Raw genomic sequence first — 22897 nt, forward strand, 5'->3', positions numbered from 1 at the left:
ATCCTATTATAAAATCATTTGGCTGTCTTACTGTTGTGCTAAATACTTCTTTCATAGGACTTGTCTTGTCAGTTCCTGTCTCTTTAGGACCTTACAGAATTTACACTGGTACATCTGCTCTGTTAGTTTCTTTTTATAAGAGTTTCTTTTCAAAAAGGAACTGGTTCATGATGCTTTAGTTCATCCATCTGCGAGTGCTTTCTTGCCGCTTCTCAGCACAGATTCCATTCTTCATATTCTGTCTCTAAAAAAGGCTTGCTTCAAAAATGTCTGCTGGGTAAAGAATGATGGTTATATTAACCCCCCAAACACTTGCCAGTACACATTTTTAAACTATTCAGAGTGGTATACCAGAAAAATGTATTATTATTTCAAGAATTAGGTGATTGCTTCTCAATTCTTGAATGCCATCTTGTTGATAAATAGTGGAAATTTTGTGGATTTGCACTGATGTTATTAAAATAAGTCACATTGCAGGAAACATTTTAGTTATCATAAGAAGAAAAAATGATGCCCACATTCCACATCTAAAAACTTACTCTCCCCGATTTTTCATAACAAAGTTAAGTGAGAATAAAAGAAAATAAAGCTTATGAAAACATAGGGTTATAATTTTTCTGGATTTTAAGTTTTAGTTTAAGGTCAATGCTGCTATCTGCTATGGAAATATTTTAGTATTTTAACAGCCAGTACATCTGTAGCAGTGTATAGTTGCTAAATACCAGTCTTGTTTATATTTATTTGGGTTTTATTCCTGGGGAAAAATGAATTTAATCAGAGGGGAATGAAGATAAAGAAATCGAGACCTAGATCAGTGCTGCTTCTCCTATAAAGTTTCCCATGATTTTCCCAACCATAATTAAATTTTCCCCTCCATTGTGCTTCAATTGCATTTTGTACCCCAGGTGACACAGACCGCTAGGAGTAGAGCCACTTACTTCTTTATTCCTCCCATACTGTAAAATCTTGGAGGCTAGAGACTATGTCTACCAAAGCACAGGGCCTTGCTCACGGTAGGTGTTTAATGTTGAATGACAGTGAATAATGAATGAGACTTGGGGACATTTGCAGACCTTCCAGTGCTCATGGCTGTTCTTCTTCATGTCGACTTTCAATTTAAAGGGACTGTTTTCCTTTTCCCTGTTAAAAGGGTGTGGCTAGCACTACTGTTAAGTTTATGAGAAACAATTAGAACACATTTTGGCTTGCATGTGGAAATATGAAGAAAGAAGGAGAAACAGCATAGAATGCAGGAAGAAAGGGAAGGAAAAAGATTCTCCATGGATTAATGCCCAAGAGAAGGAATATATATATATATATATATATATATATATATATATATGTAGAGGCAACATTGCCTCATGTCACTTAATATGTCACTTTGAGGACTAAGGTTTGCCTGACCATGGTATTTTCTGTTACTTCATATGCATGTAAAAGCTGGACAGTAAATAGGGAGGATCGAAGTAGAATTGATACATTTGAATTATGGTGCTGGTGAAGAATATTGAATATACCGTGGACTGCCAGAAGAACAAACAAATCTGTCTTGGAAGAAGTACAGCCAGAATGCCCCTTAGAAGCAAGGATAGTGAAACTTCATCTCACATACCTTGGACATGTTATCAGGAGGGACCAGTCCCTGGAGAAGAACATCATGCTTGGTAAAGTAGAGGATCAGAGTAAAAGAGGAAGACCCTCAACGAGATGGGTTGACACAGTGGCTGCAACAATGGGCTCAAACATAGCAATGATTGTGAGGATGGCACAGGACCAGGCAATGTTTTGTTTCTGTTGCGCATGGGATCGCTATGAGTTAGATTGACTCAATGGTGCTCAACGACAATATTAATAACAGCTAACTTTTGTTGAGTACTCACTATTTGTCATACCCTTTGCTAAATACTTGACATGAAGTATCACATTTAATCCTTAATGGGACTTAAAGAGGTTATATTACCCTAGGTCACAGAGCTAGCCCACAGTGTAGCCAGGACTCACGTCGAAGGCTAGCTGTGCCCCAGATTTGCTTCTCCTCCCAGTGGTTGGTACTGTGCTAAGTGGCATAGAAGAGGCAGTACAAAGATAAGTAAGATTCATTCAGAGTCTTTACTCTGAAAAACTTATTTTAGCTTATTAACTTATATTGCCACAACATGATGTGGTGAGCCCCCCAAATGTTATAGAATTGCGGGTAAGGAAACTTTTAATGCTGCCTAGGAGAGGCAGAGGAGGTGATATTTCAGATGGATCTTGAAAGATGAGTAGGAATTAATCAGAGTAAAGGGCAAAGGAAACCCAGGCAAAGAGAACACACATGTAAAGGTGTAAGGGTGGGAAAGATCATGGTATATTAAAGAACAACAAGTGGGTCAGTCTGGATTGGAAGACAGAGAATGAAAGAGAAAAGAGCGAAGCAGTGTCTCTGAATAATTTCTTGGGTCAGGAAACAAAGGCAATGCCAGAATATAACATTGTGCTAGATTCCCCTATTGGACACTCAGTGGTGCTGTTGACTCAGAATAGCTTGGTTGCTAGAGGCTTGGTGATGAACACCTTTTAGAGGAGGATATCATGCTACATTACCCACAGTGTACTGATTCGGAATCAAACACTTGGTTTGGATCATGCTATTACCATATAAGTTATTAAAGAGCCATGGGCCTTTAACTTGGGATTAAGAGAGCTGCAGGGTGGTCCCTCACTATCTGTGCCTTTTCCATCTTAGAACATTCCAATTCCAACTCTGAAGGAATTTGCAAAGGCTCTGGAGACCAACACTCACATAAAGAAGTTCAGCCTGGCTGCAACCCGCAGCAACGACCCTGTGGCAATTGTGAGTAAAATTCTTAGAAACACGTGAAAATATTTAATTCATTACAAACTATTTTTAATTTGTTTTATCAATTAGCAATCTTGGATCTGGTAAATTTGTTTTCTACACAGTTAATAAAATTAATTAGTTATAATGAGACGGTAAAACTTTAGAACCCAGCTGTCAGGCACTTCAGATTAATGAGAATTTTTTCAGCACTAGACTTTTAGGAGACAGAGTAGATTAGGCATTTAGTTAAATATTTAGGTTTTGTTCTGCACTTAGTAAAAATTTTCTGAAATTTTCATATCTACAATTTCATTCTGTTTCAGTCAGTGGACATTATGATGACCCTGACATTCATTCTACAGGAACTCGACACAGATAAGAAATGTTAAAAGTATATTTTATTTTCTCCATTGCGGACTATGTTTCAAAAATATTTTAAACAACTGAATTTTGAAACATTTTTCTTTTGACACATGTTAACCAGAATATGAAAAAATAATTAACCAAAAACGCTATTCCTTCTAGGCATTTTAGATAATTCAGCTAAATAAGGAAGACCCTTAACCCAAGCAAATGCTACTGTGTTCCCCATCACCATCATCACCATGCTATTCTTCCTGTGAATAACATTTATTGAGCAATTAGTAAGTGCCAGCACTGAATTCTGTGCTTTATCTACATCATCCCACCTGATCCTCACTAGTACTATGAGATAGATACTATGAGTACAAACTAGTGCTAATATAAGGAACCCTGGTGGCACAATGGTTAAGCACTTAGCTGCTAACTGAAAGGTTACCAGTTCAAACCCACCAGTGGCTCCAAGGGAGAAAAGACCTGACAACCTGCTCCCATAGAGATTACTGCCTAGGAAACCCTATTGGGCAGTTCTGCTCTTTCTTATAGGATTGCTATGAGTCAGAATTGACTTGACAGCACACAACAACAACAACAGTACTAATAAAAGGAGCCCTGGTGGCACAACAGTTAAGTGCTCTGCTGCTAACTACAAGGTTGGCAGTTCGAATCCACCCAGTGACTTTGTGGGAGAAAGACCTGGCAATGTTCATCCATAAAGATTACAGCCTAGAAAACCCTATGGGGCAGTTCTGCTCTGCTGCTGGGGTTATGGGTCAAAATTTACTCGACAGCACCCCACAACAGTACTAACAAATAGGCAAACTGAGGCTGAGAGAGGTTAAGTAACCTGCCTGAGATAACGTAGCCAGTAATTGGGAGAGCCATGATTCACACCCACGTCTTTATGGTACGTACCACAGCCAGGATGCTTAACCATCAGGCTATGCTGTACATACATACACTGCCTCATTGTCATACATTTGCTAAAATATGTCACTTACCAGAGCTTGGGTGTCATCCTGTGGTTCTACATCATCTAATGTTCAGCCTTGAATCAAACTGGCAAAACAAAAGTTGTCTTGATACACAGAAAAAAACAATATTTGATGGTTGCAAGGAAGGAGAGGGGAAATCGTTAACTAGGTAGTAGGAGAGTGTCAATTTTGGTGAAGGGAAAGACAGCACACATTATAGGAGGAGTCAGCACAATTAGACCAAGGAAAAGTCATAGAAGCTTCCTAGACACATCCAAACACCTTGAGGCACCAAGTTGCTGAGGCTGAGGGCTGAGGACCAGAGTCCCTGTCAGAGTGGTTGGTGGTGATAGCCAGGTACCATCTAGTTGTTCTGGGCTCAGGCTGGTAGAGGCTGTGGTAGTTGTAGTCCATTAGTCCTTTGGCTTAACACTTCCTTTGTGTCTTTGGTTTTCTTCATTCTACTTTGCTCTGGACAGGATAGGACCAACAGACGTATCTTAGATGGCTGCTCACAAGCTTTTAAGACCCCAGATGCTTCTCACCAAAGTAGGATGTAGAACATTTTCTTTAAGAACTGTTATGCCAGTTGAACTAGATGTCCCCGAGACTATGGTCCCCAGCCCTCAGCCCAGCAACTAGGTTCCTCAGGGTATTCGGATGTGTCTATGAGGCTTCTATGACTTTGCCTTGGTCCTGTTGTGTACACTTCTCTTATAACGTATGCTCTGCGTCCCCCAAAGTTACCATCTATCTACTATCTAGTTAGTGATTTCTCCACCGTGCCCTCCCCTCCCCTGTAACCATCAAAAATTTTTTATTTCTGTGCGTAAACCTTTTCTTGAGTTTTTATAATAGTGGCCCTCATACAGTATTTGTCCTTTTGTGATTGACTTATTTCACTCAGAATAATGCCCTCCGATTCATCCATATTGTTGTGTATAAATTTTTGAATGAGAAACTAACTTGCACTGTAAACCTTCACCTAAAGCACAATATTATTATTTAAAAAATAAATTAAAGCTATACAAAAAAAAAAGTTGACTCGGTGCTGTCTTTTGGAAGATCTAAAATAATATTGGAAACAGACAACATGAAAGTAATGACTACTTAGCATAGATGTTTGAAAAATACTCTTTAAATGAATGAATGAACATGCCCTCCATCCTCTGGGCAACCGAGAATATTTCCATGGTGACAATCAACCAAAGAAAACCCAAACCCACTGCTGTCAGGTTGATTCTGACTCATAGTGGTCCTATAGGACAGAGCAGAGCCACCCATAGGGTTTCTATGGAGTGGCTGGTGGATTCAAACTGCTAGCCTTTTGGTTAGCAGCTGAGCTCTTAACCACTCCACCATTAGGGCTCCATGCTGATAACAGCAAATTTGAAAGTAAGCACTCATATAAAAGAGGGACTAAGCTACAAAACTGATATTTTCTCCAGCAATTATGACATCATCTAAATTTGTGGGTTGAAAGCAGTTTTGAATGTCAGACCTATCTTTAAAATAGAAAAATAGCAGAACTAGATCATTTGTGAAATTAACAATTTAAAAATTCTTAATCTGTGTATGATTTTGTATTATCTCTGCCCTTTAGTAGGTTTATTTCCAATAAAGCAAAAATACTTACGAAACATTTTGTATATAAAGGAACAAAGGGATGAATAAAAATGACTTGTCTATTTAATATATTATTTAGAGTAAAATAGGAGAGGTGGGCATGGTTTATAGTCTACTGTTAACAATACTGGTAAATAATCTGACTCCTACTCTAGATCAAATAGATAACTTCCTAAGTGGACTAAACACATTCCAAATATAATAATCTCTTTGATAGTTTTTAATGTGACAATTATTTGCCAGGTGTCTACTGTGTGACAGGCACTGTGCTAGGAGCAGGGTTTCTTAGTAATATCTTTCAGGCAAATTTGACTCTTTTGCAATTTGCATTTTTAAATACTAATTTAGTTGGCATAGTCACAGAACTGTCTATGAAATAGAAGAACCACAAAAATATTTGTACTTTATATATACTTCATGTATATATAAGCATATATACATGAAGTATATATAAAGTACAAGTATTGAAATGTTATTCAGAGGGACCAGTCCTTGGAGAAGGATATCGTGCTCGGTAAAGTGGAGGGTCAGCGAAAAAGAGGAAGACCCTCAAGGAGATGGATTGACATGGTGGCTGCAACAATGGGCTCAAACATAGCAACGATCTGAGGATGGCGCAGAACCAGGCAGTGTTTTGTTCTGTTGTAGATGGGGTCGCAGTGAGTCAGAACTGACTTGACGGCACCTAACAACATATATACATGTGGATAGAGAGTTGTCAAGATAAAATTTTCCTACTGTTTGAAAATCGTCAGTGAAAGAGATTTTTCAGTTTTCCTTCATTCCAACTGTAATTATGTGGCACCATCCTCCTCCCCACTCACTCCCCTAGATTTCATTCCCAAGAGTTAACAGAGAAAGAGAAGCAGAACCAAGGGAGAGAAATGAGGGCTTCAGGGTGCATTTTCTTTATCACTGAGATGGATTGATTGACAGCTTTGTGCCTGGGTAGCTGTTTCATCAAGAGCCCTGTCAGAAAGTCTTCACTTTTAGTATCCAACATGAGAGAAAAGGTGTTTTTAGTGGATGCCATTTTCATACCTCAGTCCTTACTCTGCTCTTATTTTAAATTCTAATTCTGGTATATTGCTAGAATCAGTGAAGCTCTGTGGGATTGGGGTCCATGTAGACACATCTCCATTTAAGGCTGTATCACATTCAGTAAGAAAACATTTTATCTCAACAACAACAAAAATAAAGTAAATTTTAAAAAGAAAGGAAGTATTTTATTGTTAGGGTTGTGGTAACCACAATTAAATAAGCTCAATATTATTTTAAAATCACTTTTCAAAAATTTTGCATGTTTGAGACACTTCTTTAGGCTTATAAAAGCACAGAAGTTCCACCTGTGAGGCAGTGTGGTGTACCAGAAAGAGCTTTAGGCTTGACGTAGAAGACCCAGGTCTTTGTCCTATGACATCAGCAGCAATTTCTCTGAGCCTTAGTTTCCTCAGGGGTAGTTGTTATGAAGGCTGCTGGGAAAATGAGTTCACATTCATCTGGAAGCAGTTACCACACCATACAATTGCGAGGAAGAATTACAGTACTTAAGGCTGTGAAGGGCAGAGCCTCTTTGGGCTAGCCTAGATGTCTTCATGTGGTCCAGCCCAGTTGGAAAGACCCTTCTACACATTAGACATTGGTTGATTACCCTCTAGTTGATAAAGGTCTTTAAAATGTGAAAATGGCTGAACAGCTCACTGTTAGTGAGAATTAAAAATCAGTGTTAAGACAGAGAGCTTCAAGAAATTTTCTATTTCAGGTTCAAAAACAGATTCAACAAGGTACTTCCAGAATTATTGTGAATGTAGGCAAGCTATGTGTGTAAAAGATGGCTTTATCCCCATTTTACATAGGGGAAACTGGAGCTCCAAGAATTTGAGTAACTTTACTAAGATTACCCAGCACGTTGCAAAGTCAGAATTTGAACTTAAATCATCTGTAATCAAGTTCAGTTCACCACACCCCAACCGTGTCCGTACAACTACATCTGTGGCAATGAGTATTAATAGAACTCACAACCACAGAATGCCAATGAAGAGAAAATATCCAATTATGTAAAAAATACTGTTGTTGTTAACAACAATGCCAACCATAAAAATCAAGAGTTTGTGGCCCGCACCATCTAATAGAAATAAAATGTGAGCCACATGTGTAATTTTAAATTTTCTAGTAGCCACATTAAAAAAGTAAAAAAGACACAGGTAAAATAAACCTTAATATATTTTATTTAAGCCAGTATATCCAAAATATTATTGTTTCAGAATATAACCATTATAAAAAAATTATTGAGACATTTTAAATTCTTCTTTTCATACTAAGTCTTTGAAATCCAGTGTGTGTTTTACATTTACAGAACATCTCAGTTCAGACTAGCTACTTTTCAGGGGCTCCATAAAAACCTGCTGCCACCTGTGGCTAGTGGCTACCATGGAGACGCTAGGTTTAGGAGGTTACTGAGTATTTTCATGTAATTCTGTAAAGTGCGTAAAGCAAACCTTTTTAAAAATGTGTTTCTACTCTATTTATATAACATTTAAGAAATCTCATAATTGACTCAATGACAACTAACAGCAGGCCTTTGTTTAACTCACGTTAGTATCCCCAGCACATGGAATAGATGCTCAAATATTTGCTGAACTAAAGTAAACTTAGGTCTACAGCCCAGGGGCTGACATTTGGCTGGGTTTCCCCTCTTTTGTTCAGGATAAGAGATTTCCTCCAGTTTAAGAGAAATTGGGAGGATCCTGGCTACTTGCCAATAGGTCCTGCGATTTTTTTGTGAGGGCCTAACTGCTCTGACGGTGGTGTAGTGGTTAAGAGCAACAGCTGCTAACCAAAAGGTTGGCAGTTCGAATCCACCAGGGCCTCCTTAAAAACTCTATGGGGTAGTTCTACCCTGTCCTACAGTGCCACTATGAGTCAGAATCGACTTGACGGCAACAGGTTTGGTAATTGCTCTGACGTCTTATTCTAATAATGAAAGTAAGACCCAAAGGTTGGAGCGTCCATAAGGAAAGGCCTGATGCATTCCTCTCTGGTGTTGTAATTAAAATATGTACATTTTATTTTAATTAAAGACCCAGCACTGAATAAATACACTTTAATTTACTTGGCATACACTAATTTCAGTCCAAGTGCTGAGCTTGATTGGCAATTGCCTGACTAATACACAGGATTATTCTTCTATTCCAGTGATTCTCAACTGGTGGCAATTTTGCCGTCTCCTCCACGCTGGGGATGGTTGGCAATGTCTGGAGACATTTTTGGTTGTTGCTACCAGTGGGTAGAGGCCAAGAATGCTGCTGCTCCCACAACAAAGAGTTAGCTGGCCCAAAATGTCGACAGCGCTGAGTTGACAAACCCTGTTCTAGCCCCATGTTGAATTCCTTCTCCTCCCTCCTCCGTCATTTCCTCTATAACAACAACTAAAATAGTTTAGAAGTTCTTGGCTCTGCTTCCTGGAAGGGGTCACTGGGAGCAGTTTGTTTTTCATTTTTCTAATTGTTGTCTTTATGACTTTAATTAAATTGGCTGTTAGTCCTGACTGCACATAAGTCACCTGGAGACAGTTTAAAACTGCAGATGTCCAGGCCACAGCCTCAGAGAGTTTGATTTGTCTGGGGGGCGGGGAGCAGCATTGGTATATTTTTTAAACCTCCCCCCAGGTCATTCTAGTACAAAGCCAGGGTGGAAATTACTCTTATACATTTTTTTTTCCAATTTATCATCTTAGATCATTTTTGACTGCCCATTATAAAAGATAAAAAAACCCACAAACATGTTGCCGTCAAGTTGATTCCGACTCATAGCGACCCCACAGGACAGAATCAAACTGCCCCATAGGGTTTCCAAGGAGCAGCTGGTAGATTCAAACTGCTGAACTTTTGGTTACCAGCTGAGCTTTTACCCACTGTGCCACCAGGGGTGAGTATAAAACTGCCCTTGTCTTTTTTTTTAAATAAAAGATGAGGACAGTTTTGTACTCACTCTGCCTTCTATCCCTCCTTCCTATTCTACCTCCCAATTGTATTTATTCCGGTATTTTCACATTTGAGCTTTATATATTCATCTTGTATATAGGTTGATTCTAAATAATTAAAAACCTGTTGCCAGCATTTACAGTTACATGATTTTATAAATATATAAATCTCTGTTCTCATGGACCTCACAATCTAGTAACTAATGCCATCAGATTTTTGTTCTTTTGTAGGTACATTATTTTTCTTGCTAGAAATTTTTAGAACACTCTTTTCCCTTGAAGTTCTGAAATTTCATGTGTATGTATTTACTTATGAATCTTTTTTATTCATTCTGTTGAGCATTCAGTGGTTTCTTTCAGATAAAACTTGTAACTTTCTTCAGCTCCAGAAGAATTTCCGCTATTAATTATTTGATCATTTCTTCACTTTTGTTGTCTCCTCTCTCTTCTTTCTGGAATACCTATTAGATGAATGTTAAACCTGTGTATCTTTCCTCCATATCTCTAAGCATATCTTTCATACTTTCTATTTCTTTGTCTTTTTAGTCTACGTTCTTAGAAATACCCTCAACCTTGTCGTCTAGGTCACCAGCTTGTTCTTCAGCCATCTGGTTTTATAATTCCGTATGTCTATTACTTGTTGTGTGTGTGTTTTTAATTCAGTGTGGTGTTTTAATATTCAAGAGCTCTTTCTTATTATTATTCCTCTTTTTTTATGTAGCTATTATGCATACACAACAATAGATCCAAAAATATTTTATGGATATAAAAAGAAATGCCTTTTCTTTTTTTTGTTGGGAATAATAATTAGAATTTTTACACATATTTCTTTCCCCTGGACAGTCTCTGTTCCTTCTAGGGCAAGTTGTTCTGTATGCTCAGCTTGGCTAGTCTCGTTCATGATGTTGGTTTTCCTAATAAGCCTGGCAATTCTTGGTTGGCCATTTGTATTTGTGAATGGAGGCTTGTGACGTAGTGAATTTCTTAATATGACCCTTCTCACCGTAGTCTTTGTGACTCCCACACAATGATGGGGTGGGACTATGCAAATAAGGTGCTTGTGGCCCATCAAGGGGATTACACAACTTGTATGGTCACACCCCTCACCAGGGTTCCATGCATCTTATTTGCTGCTAATGTAAATAAGATGCATGGAACCTTGTGGGGGGGGGTGCAAATAAGGTGTATGGAACCCTAACAACAGGATTGGCTAGTTTGTCATTCCACTAGGCTTATAAGAGAGCCAATCCCAGAGCAGAGGGGGACCTCACTACCACCAAAAAAGAAGAACCGTGAGCGAAGCATGTCCTTTGGACCCAGGATCCCTGTGCTGAGAGCCTCCTAGACCCCAGAGACACACAGCTGTAACACCAGAGACAGTGAGAGACAGGGAGAAGCCACAGCAGAGAAATGGCTGCAGCAGAGGCAGCAGAACCAGGAGACCAGCAGGGTGGTGCAGTGGGCTTCCCAGCCAGCCCATGGAACAAGAGAGATGAGTGCCTTTGGGCAGAAGGTTTGCTGGTAGAGTGGGATGCCTCCAAGCACTTGGCGGAGCTAGGCTTGCCAACCCAGGGAGCAAGACTGCTGAGTGCCTTCAGGCTAAGGCTTCCTGGTAGAGTAGGATGACTCTGGACACTTACTGGCAAAGCTAAAGAGCTTTGTAACACTTGCTCGTGCAGGGCAGAGGCCGGGCTGAGAGACTGAGAGGCTGAGGGCCAGAGAGAGTCCTGCCTGCAGGCTCGGCTGTCCTGATGGAAGAACTGTATCCTGAATTCTTCCTGATCTGGAATTGTAACCTATTACTTCCCTAATAAACCCCATAACTGTGAGTATGGTCTGTGAGTTCTGTGTGGCCACTGCAGTAAATTTTCAAACTCAGCAGAGGAGTAGAGAGTGCTGTGGGAGGGATGGTTGGTGTCAGAATTGCTTAAAAGGTTGGGGGGAGGAGGCATGTCTGACCTCTACCTCAGAGGGATCAGCCCTGGGCTGCCGGTCTTGATCTTCCCCCGACCCTTGAGAAGTTAAAGGAGGCTAGATGTTGTCAAGGACAATGTTGGTTTGTGTAAACCACCATCATTTCCTTTGCAGTTGGGTAGGTCTATTTCACCAATAGACCCCTCCTTTAAAAGAGAACTCTTTTTGTTTTTCCCATTTGTCACCATCTGACAGGCTATGTTTTATTTATTATTAATGTGTTGACTCTGCTAGAATATATGCTCCCTGAGGATAAGGATTTTTGTTTCCTTCTTTACTGCTGGCATACAAGACAGGCTCAATAAGAATGTTTTTTAGAATGAATGAGTGAATGGGTAGATGAATGCTTTTGTTAGCAGACAGGTGAATTGACAGGCAGCTTTCTCTATAGCATGTGTATGAGGAGCTGGTAGGCAGCATGGGAGTCCCCCACAATAGGAGAGCTTCATTCTGGCGGTGGTACATTTCCATATATTTTATTCCTAGGCAAAGCTGCCTTTTGCCTTCTTTTCTCCCCCACTGTATCCAATGGTGATCTCTATGGAACACAGTTCTACTGTGACACACATGGGGTCTTCATGAATCAAAATCAACTTGATGGCAACGAACTTGGAGTCCCTGGTTGGTGCCACTGATTAACGCACTTGGCTGCTAACTGAAAGTTTGGAGGTTCCAGCCTACCCAGAGGCATCTCAGAAGAAAGGCCTGGCAGTCCACTTCTGAAAAGTCAACCATTGAGAACCCTATGGAGCACAGTTCTACTCTGACACACCTGGGGTCTCCATGTATAGGAGTCAACTCAGCAGCAACTGGTTTTGATGCATCTGGTGTGAAGGTCTGGAGATACTTCAGTTTCTGCATTGCTTCTCTCTCAGGTCCTAGCACCCACACTCGAGGCTCTTCCAGGGAGATTTTTCACCATAGTTCTGTCTACAGTTGCTCGTTTTAGGGGAAGCTACAGGGAGAAGTGCTGTGCTCTCCATCTGTGCAAGTTATTCCACCTGTTCCTAAGGCAGTGATTTAATGACATGCCCTAAACAGGACTTAGCACTGGCATCTCAGCAAGTGACTTTCTTTGTGTTAATTTCTCCACCAAAATCTTTCTGTTTTCTACTTTTCAGCAACTCCTCAAGATAATAGTCTTTTTTCTTGCACTGTTAGAGTTCTGTCTTTTAAAAATTATGTATTTTCTTCATTATAGTGGGAAACTGGGGGTGAGGGGAAGCAGGCAAGGCATGTGTGCAGTCTCCAGTCTTGAACTGGCCACCTCCAGGGGGTTTGCCACTCTGAGTTGTGGTTTTGTTCCAAAAGTTATCTTTGAGGAATTATGGTTTATAGAGGACCTGAAATGACATGACTAAACCTATAGTGCCCAAATGCTAATTGATGGTAAAGATTTTTATCCATTCACAGTAAAACAAAAAAAATGTTAATTTAAGTTTATGTATTTTCTACTTTTTCCTTAAATGCCTTTTCTTAAAAAAGGTAACAGGTGGTAATGGGTATTTTAAATGTCGTTATTTAACAAAATCAGAAGTTGGCTATTCTTCGTCAATATTTTCTTTTGCAGTTATGAGAAATTCGTAAGCCTGGGACTGCTAGACTATTTTTATTTCAGATTTAAATTATTCTCTTTATTACTTAGAAGTGAAAATATGATCTTCACTAAGGTTTTCTTTATTCAGAAACTACAAAAAATACCTGTACTTATTTTTGGGGCAGAGAATTTTGTAAAGAAATTTTCAGAAACTCTTATTTCTTTTTACATAATAAGGCTTTTGCAGATATGCTGAAAGTAAACAAGAGCTTGAAAAGTCTCAACATAGAATCTAATTTTATCACTGGCACTGGGATCCTGGCCCTAGTGGAGGCCCTGAGAGAAAATGACACCCTGACAGAGATCAAGATTGACAATCAGGTAAGGGAGGGTGGGCAAAGCCACCTCTCGGGGGTTGTGATGCCACGCATCTTGAGTTAGAAGACAAAGCTCTGTGACTCTATTGGATGTCTTGGCTTTTCTGTGAGTTATAACTTCTCAGGCCTGTAGGGGGTGTGTGGGAGAGCCTGCTAATAATTTAACATGGCGCAGTAGGGCAGCCTGAGGAATAAAGAGCCTGCCATGACCCCAGCCCCAGGCCAGACAGGCTGCAGGGAATGAAAGGTGGTGGTGGAGGTGCTGACACTGCTCTGTCCAGCCATCATCGTCCTTACTTCTTAGAGTAACCCTCAGCCCTGTCCCATCTCAGCTTTGTTCTTGCCTCTTGTTGGGACCATGGCCAGAAGGAAAAAGCAGGCGGCCTGACTAGAGACTCAGACTCCTTATCCCTGTTGGAGGCTGCGAAAGCCGGAAGCAAACCTGGGCTCCTGCAGTCTGGTGCTGCCAACAGGGAGTCTCTTTAAAGGAATCAGGGGTCTAGATGTCTGGCTTAGGGCAGCAGGCCTCTCCCATAGTATGGTCTGAATCTTGACTCTGTTCCAGCACTTCTCAGATTCCCAACCAACAGCCAAAGCAAGCTGCTTGTCCCTAGAGCCACCATTCCCTGGCACCAACCTGCAGTGCTCCACGGCTCAGCCAGCTCCTGCCCAAAGACAGCCACACTCTTATCAGCTGTGATGCTTGCCCCGCTCCTTTGGTTATGGGGAAGTATCTGTGGCTGGGTCTGAGGGGTGTAGACACTGTGAAGTGGGGAGAAAGGGCCCTGGATGGACTAGAAAGAAGAGAGAACAAGGAGGCTTGTACATCCCTGTGGGGTGGTGGAAGGAAGAGTGGGGGAATGACTGTTCAGAGTATCCATGTATGCCTGATCCAGACTCTCTAAGATCTGATAAAGCCCCAGGGCCCCACCCAGGACAGAGATCCCCAACAATTCCCATGGGTGGGCTGCTATCATCCTTGGGGACCAGGGCAAGGTGGGCAGTTTCAGTGTAGGCCCTCTAGAGCCCCTGGACTGCTTCTGGGGCTCATTCAGGGAAACCCCACAGGAGACAGGCCCTCCTTCCTTCTCACCCCTCCCCAGAAGGGATGTTTCACCAAAACAGTTTCCCACATGCAGAGGTGTGGAGGGCAGTGCTCCAGTGGCAGTATACGCTCAGGGGATGCCCAAGGCCATGCACCCTGGGATCCTGGCCCTGGTGGTGGCACTGAAAGAAACTAGTAAACTAAGAAAGAGACATCAGGGTGTGGGAGAACAGAACAACAAGCAGAGGGAAATGTGGAGTGAAAAGAAGCCGTAGCTCAGGGATCCTTACTGATAGATCAACAGGGAAGAAGTTAAGTCGACTCAGTAAATATTTGCAGAGGGGTCACAGATGGAAATGAATACCTGGTACAAAGTATATTTACCTTTTTGCATTGGTTTAGGCCAGTTTGAAACCCCATATCTGAAAAATGTCCATGATACTCTGTTCCTAATTTCCTATAAGTTGCCATATAATTAGGGTTGCCAGATAAAAGACAGTTACAATTGAATTTTACATAAACAATGAATTTTTTTAATATAAGTATGCCCCATGCAATATTTGGGATATACTTATACTAAAAATTATTTATGTATCTAAAATTCAAACTTAACTGGGTTACTTTCATAGTATTTTTATTTGCTATATCTGTTAACCAACCCTACACCTACTGAATGAGCTGGAGTCCTAAAAATTTAGAAGAGACCAGTTCTTTTAATGCATAGGAAGACCCTGAAATATGAAGTCTGAACTTGTCTCTTAAATCTCCTCTGAGTCATCTACCCAACATGCCTCCTCAGTGTCTAGGAATGTATTTGTGTCATTTTTCAGCTTTTGTCCCCCAGTGAGTCTCTGAAATGACTTTACTTATGACAAGGAGGATTAAGACTTTCTAGAGCAACTGGAAAAAATCTTTGCTTTACTCCAAAAATGAGGAAATTGATCAAAAACTTGTCCTCCACCCAGATTTTGTCCATTGACTCATAGACTGTTAGAAGTAGCCCTCAGTTTCCTCATTTGTATTATAAAGGGTTTGAAGTAACCTAGTCAGTGCCTCTGGCAGGGCCTGTAGCCGAGACCAATTTAGCATCACGGCAGTGGGCAGCTGCACCAAAGTGAAGACCTGGCGAGAGCCCAGTGCTGGGGCTGGCTGCTGCACCAGGCTCCAGGTCAGTGTGTGATAACTGAGTTAGGCGTCTCTGTGAGAAGAGTCTGTGTGAAGCATAATAAAACGATGGGTAACCGCTGAGTAAATTGGAATAGGGAAAAGTGATCACTTAAAAAAAAAAAAAAAGGAAGACCATTTTAAGAAATGTATGCTTTAAACATTTGTTTCTGAGTTTATTTAATTTTTGTATTTAGTGACTGAAAATAAAAAAAGGTATATCCCAATCATAAGAAATTGTGGTGCCCATTTGTTGTGCTGGGTTTATGCAACACAAAAGGCTTCAAATCAAAAAAAGTCAGCAAAAGAGACATGTCCTATGTTATATTACTTTATCAGCTTCTATAAGCCTCCCACCCAATGTGATTTGCTTAAGCTCCTAGGTTCATTATATCTCCATTAGTATGCCATCCTCCCCCAAAGAAAACAAAAATAAAAACTATCATTCTAGTATTATGTATCTTATTTTTCTATACTAGATTATATGAATGGTTTATGGAGTTACCATTATAAAGGAGAGGTTTTGTTTTTATTTTACTGCGTTGCCAAAATGTTATCAAAGATTCATTACAAAAGCAGTGAAAGCTCCTTAAAATATTACAGTTGATGTCTATATAAATAGCATATTCAAATCAAAGAGAAGTGTGAATGTGAATTTGCCTTTAATCGCAAAACAAAGCAAATGTAATAATGCTGACCAAAATTTCAACTACGGAGAAAACAGCCAGCTGCTTAGAGAGATGGGACTCAGAAATTTGGGAATATAGATGTTGGAGTAACTTTCGATCATTTCATTAACGCTCGAAAATGTAACATTAACCAGCAAATCACCCAAGTCCAGGATTCCAAACACTTGAGATTTGTGAGGAGAAGTAAAGGGGTTTTTATGTTGTCCCTTATAACCTCCATGAGCCCCTTCTTTTCTTGGATGGCACCACCTTGGCCCACCCCAGGGGCACAAGATGTAATAGCTCAGCTGCCCCCAGTCTTAGCTCAGGTTCTGTCCGGAAGCGTCCCACAGTTCTGAAGTGTGTCCTGTGCTAAAGCTGCCCGTGAAACTCTGAGGTCAGTATCTCTTCCTTGTTTTGCTGTCTCACCCTCCCATATGCCCACATTGCTTAGAACACTAATCTTCACACGGTGGATACCCAAAATTGGTATTGTCTGATTGGAACTATCACATTTTGTTAATCCCTTGGGGAGAGACTTGTTTGACAGGTTGCTGGGTTAAAAGAAAGAGGAGCAAAGAGTTAACCCTTAGAATTTGTACCTGGGACAGAAGTTCCTTTTCTCCTTCATCTACTCATTACTAAAATTTTCCAAATTTAAAAGATATGTTTTTTTTTTTTTTAACATGAAGTAGTAAAAATTGCATAGTGCTGGCACAAAAATAGACTGAAAGAGCAATAGAGTGTAGTCTAGAAACAAACCCGCATGTACTTGACGGTTTTGCACTGAGGTGGTATTTCAAATCAGTGAGGGAAGAACTTACTAAGCATTTCTGAACAAAATAAAGTCGAGTATCTTCTTATACGAAAGCTCATTCCAGATGAAATGAAGATTTAAATGTTAATATATGTAAAATCATAAAACAAATAGAAGAGAGCAGGAGGAGCAGAGAGGCTCCTATATTAGACAAAGTCTAGGAGATGATGCATTTGACCATATAAAAATGAAAAAAAAAAGTCTATGGTAGTCAAAAAGCAAACTTAAGAAAAATATTTTCAGCATATTTGACAAAGGGCTAATTTCCTTATATGTAAGAAATTACAAATTAATAATAATAAATTAAAACATAGGAATCATAAGCTGGTAGAAAAATGGACAGATGATGTTGACCAATTATTTCCAAAAAAAAGATGGCCTTAAGCAGAAGAAAATTAATTGTTCTTATTCATAATTTGAGAAATACAAATTAAAGCAATTAAATACAAGTGAATACATTTTTCACCTTTTAGGTTGACAGAGATTAATAAGATTATTAATGGCCCATGTCGTCTAGCGCAGGGAAAACTGTAACTGTCATACACTGTTGGGAGGAGGACAAAGTGTCACAATCTCTGAGGGGAATTCAGTAATGTATCCAAATTTGAAATATGCTTGTCCTTGGACTGGCTATAATTTGCCCTGTAGGCACACTTGCAGAAATGCCCAAGGATATACTGTGTGTGCAAGGGAAGTTCACTGCAGCATTGTTTGAAGTAATGGAAAATGGAAAGCAATGTAACACAAATCAGTAGGGGCCAGCTAAATAAATTATGATACAGCACTACAATAGAATGATGTGCAGCTGTTTGGAAGGATGAGGAAAAGATGTATTTACCAACATGAAAAGATACCCTTAATATAACATTAAGTGAAAAATAAAAAAAATGTTTCAGAACATTCTAGTATAATCTACTTATGTGAAAAAAGCATAGATGTACATGTGATTGTACAGATATATGAGTGCATACAAAACGTTTAGAAGACTAAATGCTACATGCCAAACTGGCTTTCTCTATGGAGAGTGGGAGTGTTCGTGAATGGCAAAGGGGGTCTTTTATGTTTTACATACTTTTTTTGTTTGCTTTTTCTAAACAAGCCTGTACTTTTAATTAAAAAAAAAAATGAATACATTGTGAAAAATATACCACGTCCCTTTAATTTTAAATTTCTATATTTACATCTCCCCATTAAAAAAAAAATTCCACTCTTTGTTTTTGTTATTCTGTCTCAACTTAAAAAAACAAAAAAAACCTCCTCCTACCAAATTTTAAAACTTAAGAGATTTTTCTGTTGCCTAATAGCCCCCTTTATTTTTTTATTGTACTTTAGATAAAGTTTTACAGAGCAAACATATTGTTTTGTGACATTGGTTGCCAACCCTGTGACATGTCAATACTCCCCTTCTTGACCTTGGGTTCCTTATTACCAGCTTTCCTGTCACTTCCTGCCTTCTCATCCTTTTCCCTGGGCTGGTGTGCCCATTTAGGCTCATTTTGCTTTATGGGCCTGTCTAATCTTTGGCTGAAGGGTGAATCTCAGTAGTGACTTAATCACTGAGCTATAGGGTTTCCAGGGACCATACTCTGGGGGCTTCTCCAGTCTCTGCCAGACCATTAAGTCTAGTCATTTTTGTGTGTGTGTGTGTGTGAGTTAGAATTTGGCACCCTCTATTGTGATCCCTGTCAGAGCAAGTCAGTGGTGGTAGCGGGGCACCGTCTAGTTGTGCTGGACTCAGTCTGGTGGAGGCTGTGGTATTTATGGTCCATTAGTCATTTGGATTAATCTTTCCCTTGTGTCTTTGGTTTTCTTCATTCTCCCTTGCTCTATACGGGTGAGACCATCTTAGATGACCACTTACAAGCTTTTAAGACCCCAGAGGCTACTCACCGAAGCAGAATGTAAAACATTTAATTTGTATGTTGTGCCAATTGAGCTAGATGTTCCCTGAGACCATGGTCCCCACAGCCCTCAGCCCAGTAATTTGGTCCCTGAGGGAGTTGGGATATATCTATGGAGCATGTATCTTTCCCATGCAAGTAACTCTTTCCTCTTCCTTCTTGGTTATCCCGTGTATGTGTCTGTGTCCACAAACCAGAGACAGCAGTTGGGAACGGCTGTAGAAATGGAAATTGCCCAGATGCTCGAGGAGAATTCAAGGATCCTCAAGTTTGGATACCAGTTTACCAAGCAAGGGCCACGAACAAGGGTGGCAGCTGCCATCACAAAGAATAATGACCTGGGTAATATAGCCATAATTGTGTGCTGTTAGCAGTTAGAAGAATGTGATAACCATTTCACACAAAATGTTTAACATACCATCGCACTGACCTTTGGTCTCACTTGGCCCTTCATCAAAGGTGCATTATTACATGGTCATGGGCACCCTCATGGTACTCATGGTGTGAAGTTGCATCCTGCATCCTCTCAAAAAAGAACCGTTTGTTCTTTTTTCCTGACAGCCTTTGATTTTGCTTGATTTCCTTTGTGTATTTCCTTCTCCTTTACTTACTTCTTGTATATAATCACTCTCTGCACCAGAAGATAGAAGTAGAGATATGGAGCCCAGTTCACTTATGTTTGACTTCTGAGTGTGTTTTTGTACTTATGATTAAGTATGGGCATGCCATCTGATATTTTGGTAACTTACGTATGAGATAAATGAAGCTACCTTATGAAGGTTAAACTTAGGAGTAGCTGCAAAGCTTCTTTAGTTATCCCCACTTTAATTTTTCCTGCTGCCCACTTCTTGCTGTGGATCTGTGGTGTTTCATCTGTTTGATTGAGGTGGAGCATGTACTGGTCAACCACAGCACAGCAGAATGAGGCAGATTGGAAAGGCTTGGTCTGGGAACATCCCAGCCCCCTAGAGCAGCATGGCAAAAGGAAATCCAGGAGCAGACAGCCTGCTTGGCAAGCAGTCAGCCAACAGCAGGCCTCAGTCCTCAGTTTGAGGTTCAGGGACAATGCCAGACCTTGGACAGAGGAACTGGCAAGAGCAGGCCAAGGCATTCCACCAAGTATAGTGTCAGCCATGAGAAGGATTCAAATAAGGGACAAGATAGAAGCTGGGGGTAGAACCAGAGAGGGTGGACAAAGGCAAAGGCTTGTGTCCAGTCCCCTGCCCAGACACACTAAGCCAAGGTGTGCTGTGCGGCAGCACAGGGACTGGCAGTGCTGACCTGCGAGGAACAGAGGGTGAAACCAGAAGGATCCCAGCAAATAGGGCTTTGGGCAAGGGTGGAGACAGGAGTCAGAAGGTGCCTAGGAAAGGCACAATGGATCCACACTTGAGCATATGAAGACCTAAGGAAACTGCCAAAACAAGAGCCCAAGATGGGCAGCTGCAGGCCACAGCTTTTGTCTAATTTCCTGCAGCTCAGGCAGGAGCAGGCTAGACAATTAAAAGCAGAGAGTTAGGGCAGGACCACAGAACCAAGGCACCTTTTTGCCAGATCCAGGAAGGTTAGTGTAGCCTTCTTCCTAGAGACCTGAAGGAGCTTAAAGGGGGAAGAAGAGGGCTGCAGAAACTGGGAAACTCAAAAGGTTCTGTTTGGACAATTTCTTTGATACCCAAACCCACTGCCGTCGAGTCGATTCCGACTCATAGCAACCCTATAGGACAGAGTAGAACTGCCCCATACAGTTTCCAAGGAGTGCCTGGTAGATTCAAACTGCCAACCTTTTGGTTAGCAGCCGTAGCACTTAACCACTATGGCACCAGGGTTTCCAAGGGAACCTTAATCTCTAAGTTTGGAGCCCTGGTGGCACAGTGGTTAAGAGCTACCAAAAGGTCAGGAGTTCAAATCCACCAACTGCTCATTGAAACCCTATGAAGCAGTTTTAGTCTGCCCTGTAGGGTAATCTCTGAGTTTGCTAGTTATCTGAGCTTTGACTTCCTTGGAGATTGACACTAAGAAGGTTTTATTTAAAATATGTTTAGAAACTTTGAACTTTTTTTGCAACTCTTCCTTATTTTCAAACTGTAATCTGAATTAACTAAATTGTGATTGTATCAACCAAGGGAGTTAAAGCCAGTTGGTGACTGAGTTGCAAAGAAGCTGAGAGGAAGACCTGCTGTAGATAAATCACCAGGAAAATAACTGAAATTTCAGTTACTGTTTAATGGTTTTATTCCGGACCTTCGACTCCAGGAAAATTGGAAAGTTCTAATGCAAGTTCCCAACTATCAGACATATCTTCATTGAAATGTATTCCAAAAAATGTAAATTACACCAGACACTAGTTTACAGTATTTTATCATTTCCATTTATTGCCATGGGTAGTTGAGTACTGAAATTTAAGATCACTGTATCCTCAAGTAGGTGGGATTGCCATTTTGTGTGATTAATTAAAGGAATATCCCTTTACGTTTTTTTTTTAAACAACCTTTATTTCTTTCTTATCTAGTTCGTAAGAAGCGAGTTGAAGGAGACCAGAGGTAAACTTCCACAAGAAGAGGCAAAGTGTCACCACGGCAGCTGTTGCATGGCCATTTAGAGACAAACACTCTTCTCCTTGCCCTTAGGGACCATTTCATTAAAGGTTGTTCATTTCCGTTAACCACACAGCTAATAATTTAATTGTTTTTCTTTTTTAGCACTACTTATTTATCTTGGATTTTTAATATACACCATTGTTTAATCTGATTGTGGGCACCTCTGGCAGCTTGCACAAGTAGGCTCATACAGAGCTTAGTGAGCAACAACAATTGGAAATGATTTTAGCCACTTTCTTATCAGGTTGTCTTGCTTTATTACATGAGCTCTTTTTTAATCACTGAAAACTTAGTATATGAAATGTGTTTTTAACTGTGATTACAAAAGCAGCCTATCTCTGTTTACATGCTAGCTTTGAGTTAGGCTAGGTGCGTCAGAAGTACAATGTGAGAAGTTAGCATTGCCAGTCTTTTCACTGAGTGAGAAAATGTAACCAACTTCCACAAATTCTCCCTTAGTTCCAGAAAGATTGCTAAATGCACATGCCCCACTAATTGAAGATCAGTAGTGTCATCTTCATAAACACAAAACAGCATTAGGACACTTTAACACAGCATTAGCAAATAAATATAGAATATGTGTTAACCCACCGATATTGCTTCAAGCCAGAGTCACAGGTAGCAGAATGAATTACCAGATATACCTTTACTGACTATTCAATATAAATTAGATCTTTAATATGACTCTAGTGGGTAACTATTTACAATGCTGTTTTAAAGTTTTCTAGACATGATAGAAAAATGTTTAAAGTTAAACAAGAAGGAGGCTTTAGAAACAGGACATTCTTAAATAAATAATTATAATTGCACCTTCATCTGACACTCATGATTGCATTACTTTGGAAGATTTTATAAGCAATTGTTGCTTTATCTACAGCATAACAAGATCACAGGATGAAATGTGAACATCCAGGGTAATTATACAGGTGTTTTGTCCTTATAGCATGATCCAGCCAGACATTAGCAAGTCACTTATTCAGAAGTTTGTCATCTTGAGGACAAGGCCTGGGAAAGTCCAACTGAGGAGATTGCAATTTAGTGTCCATTCATC

The 22897-nt window shown here is 40.2% G+C and overlaps 1 protein-coding gene across 6 annotated transcripts in view; it reads left to right on the forward strand.

Moving 5' to 3' along the window:
* Positions 1-22655, forward strand: part of TMOD2 (tropomodulin 2) — an 84991-nt gene extending 62336 nt beyond the window's left edge. For 5 of the 6 annotated variants that reach the window (XM_010600073.3, XM_003420525.4, XM_010600074.3 and 2 more), the window contains 4 exons: positions 2729-2836; positions 13515-13658; positions 19447-19591; positions 21759-22655. In XM_010600073.3, the coding sequence (XP_010598375.2) occupies positions 2729-2836; positions 13515-13658; positions 19447-19591; positions 21759-21793 (432 nt within the window). In that variant the 3' untranslated portion in view covers positions 21794-22655. The remainder of the gene's footprint in view (positions 1-2728; positions 2837-13514; positions 13659-19446; positions 19592-21758) is intronic. The other variant, XM_010600077.3, reaches the window with a different exon arrangement.
* Positions 22656-22897: the final 242 nt, after the last annotated feature.

Source organism: Loxodonta africana, chromosome 12, assembly GCF_030014295.1.
Source record: "Loxodonta africana isolate mLoxAfr1 chromosome 12, mLoxAfr1.hap2, whole genome shotgun sequence".
NCBI classification, from domain to species: Eukaryota; Metazoa; Chordata; class Mammalia; order Proboscidea; family Elephantidae; genus Loxodonta; species Loxodonta africana.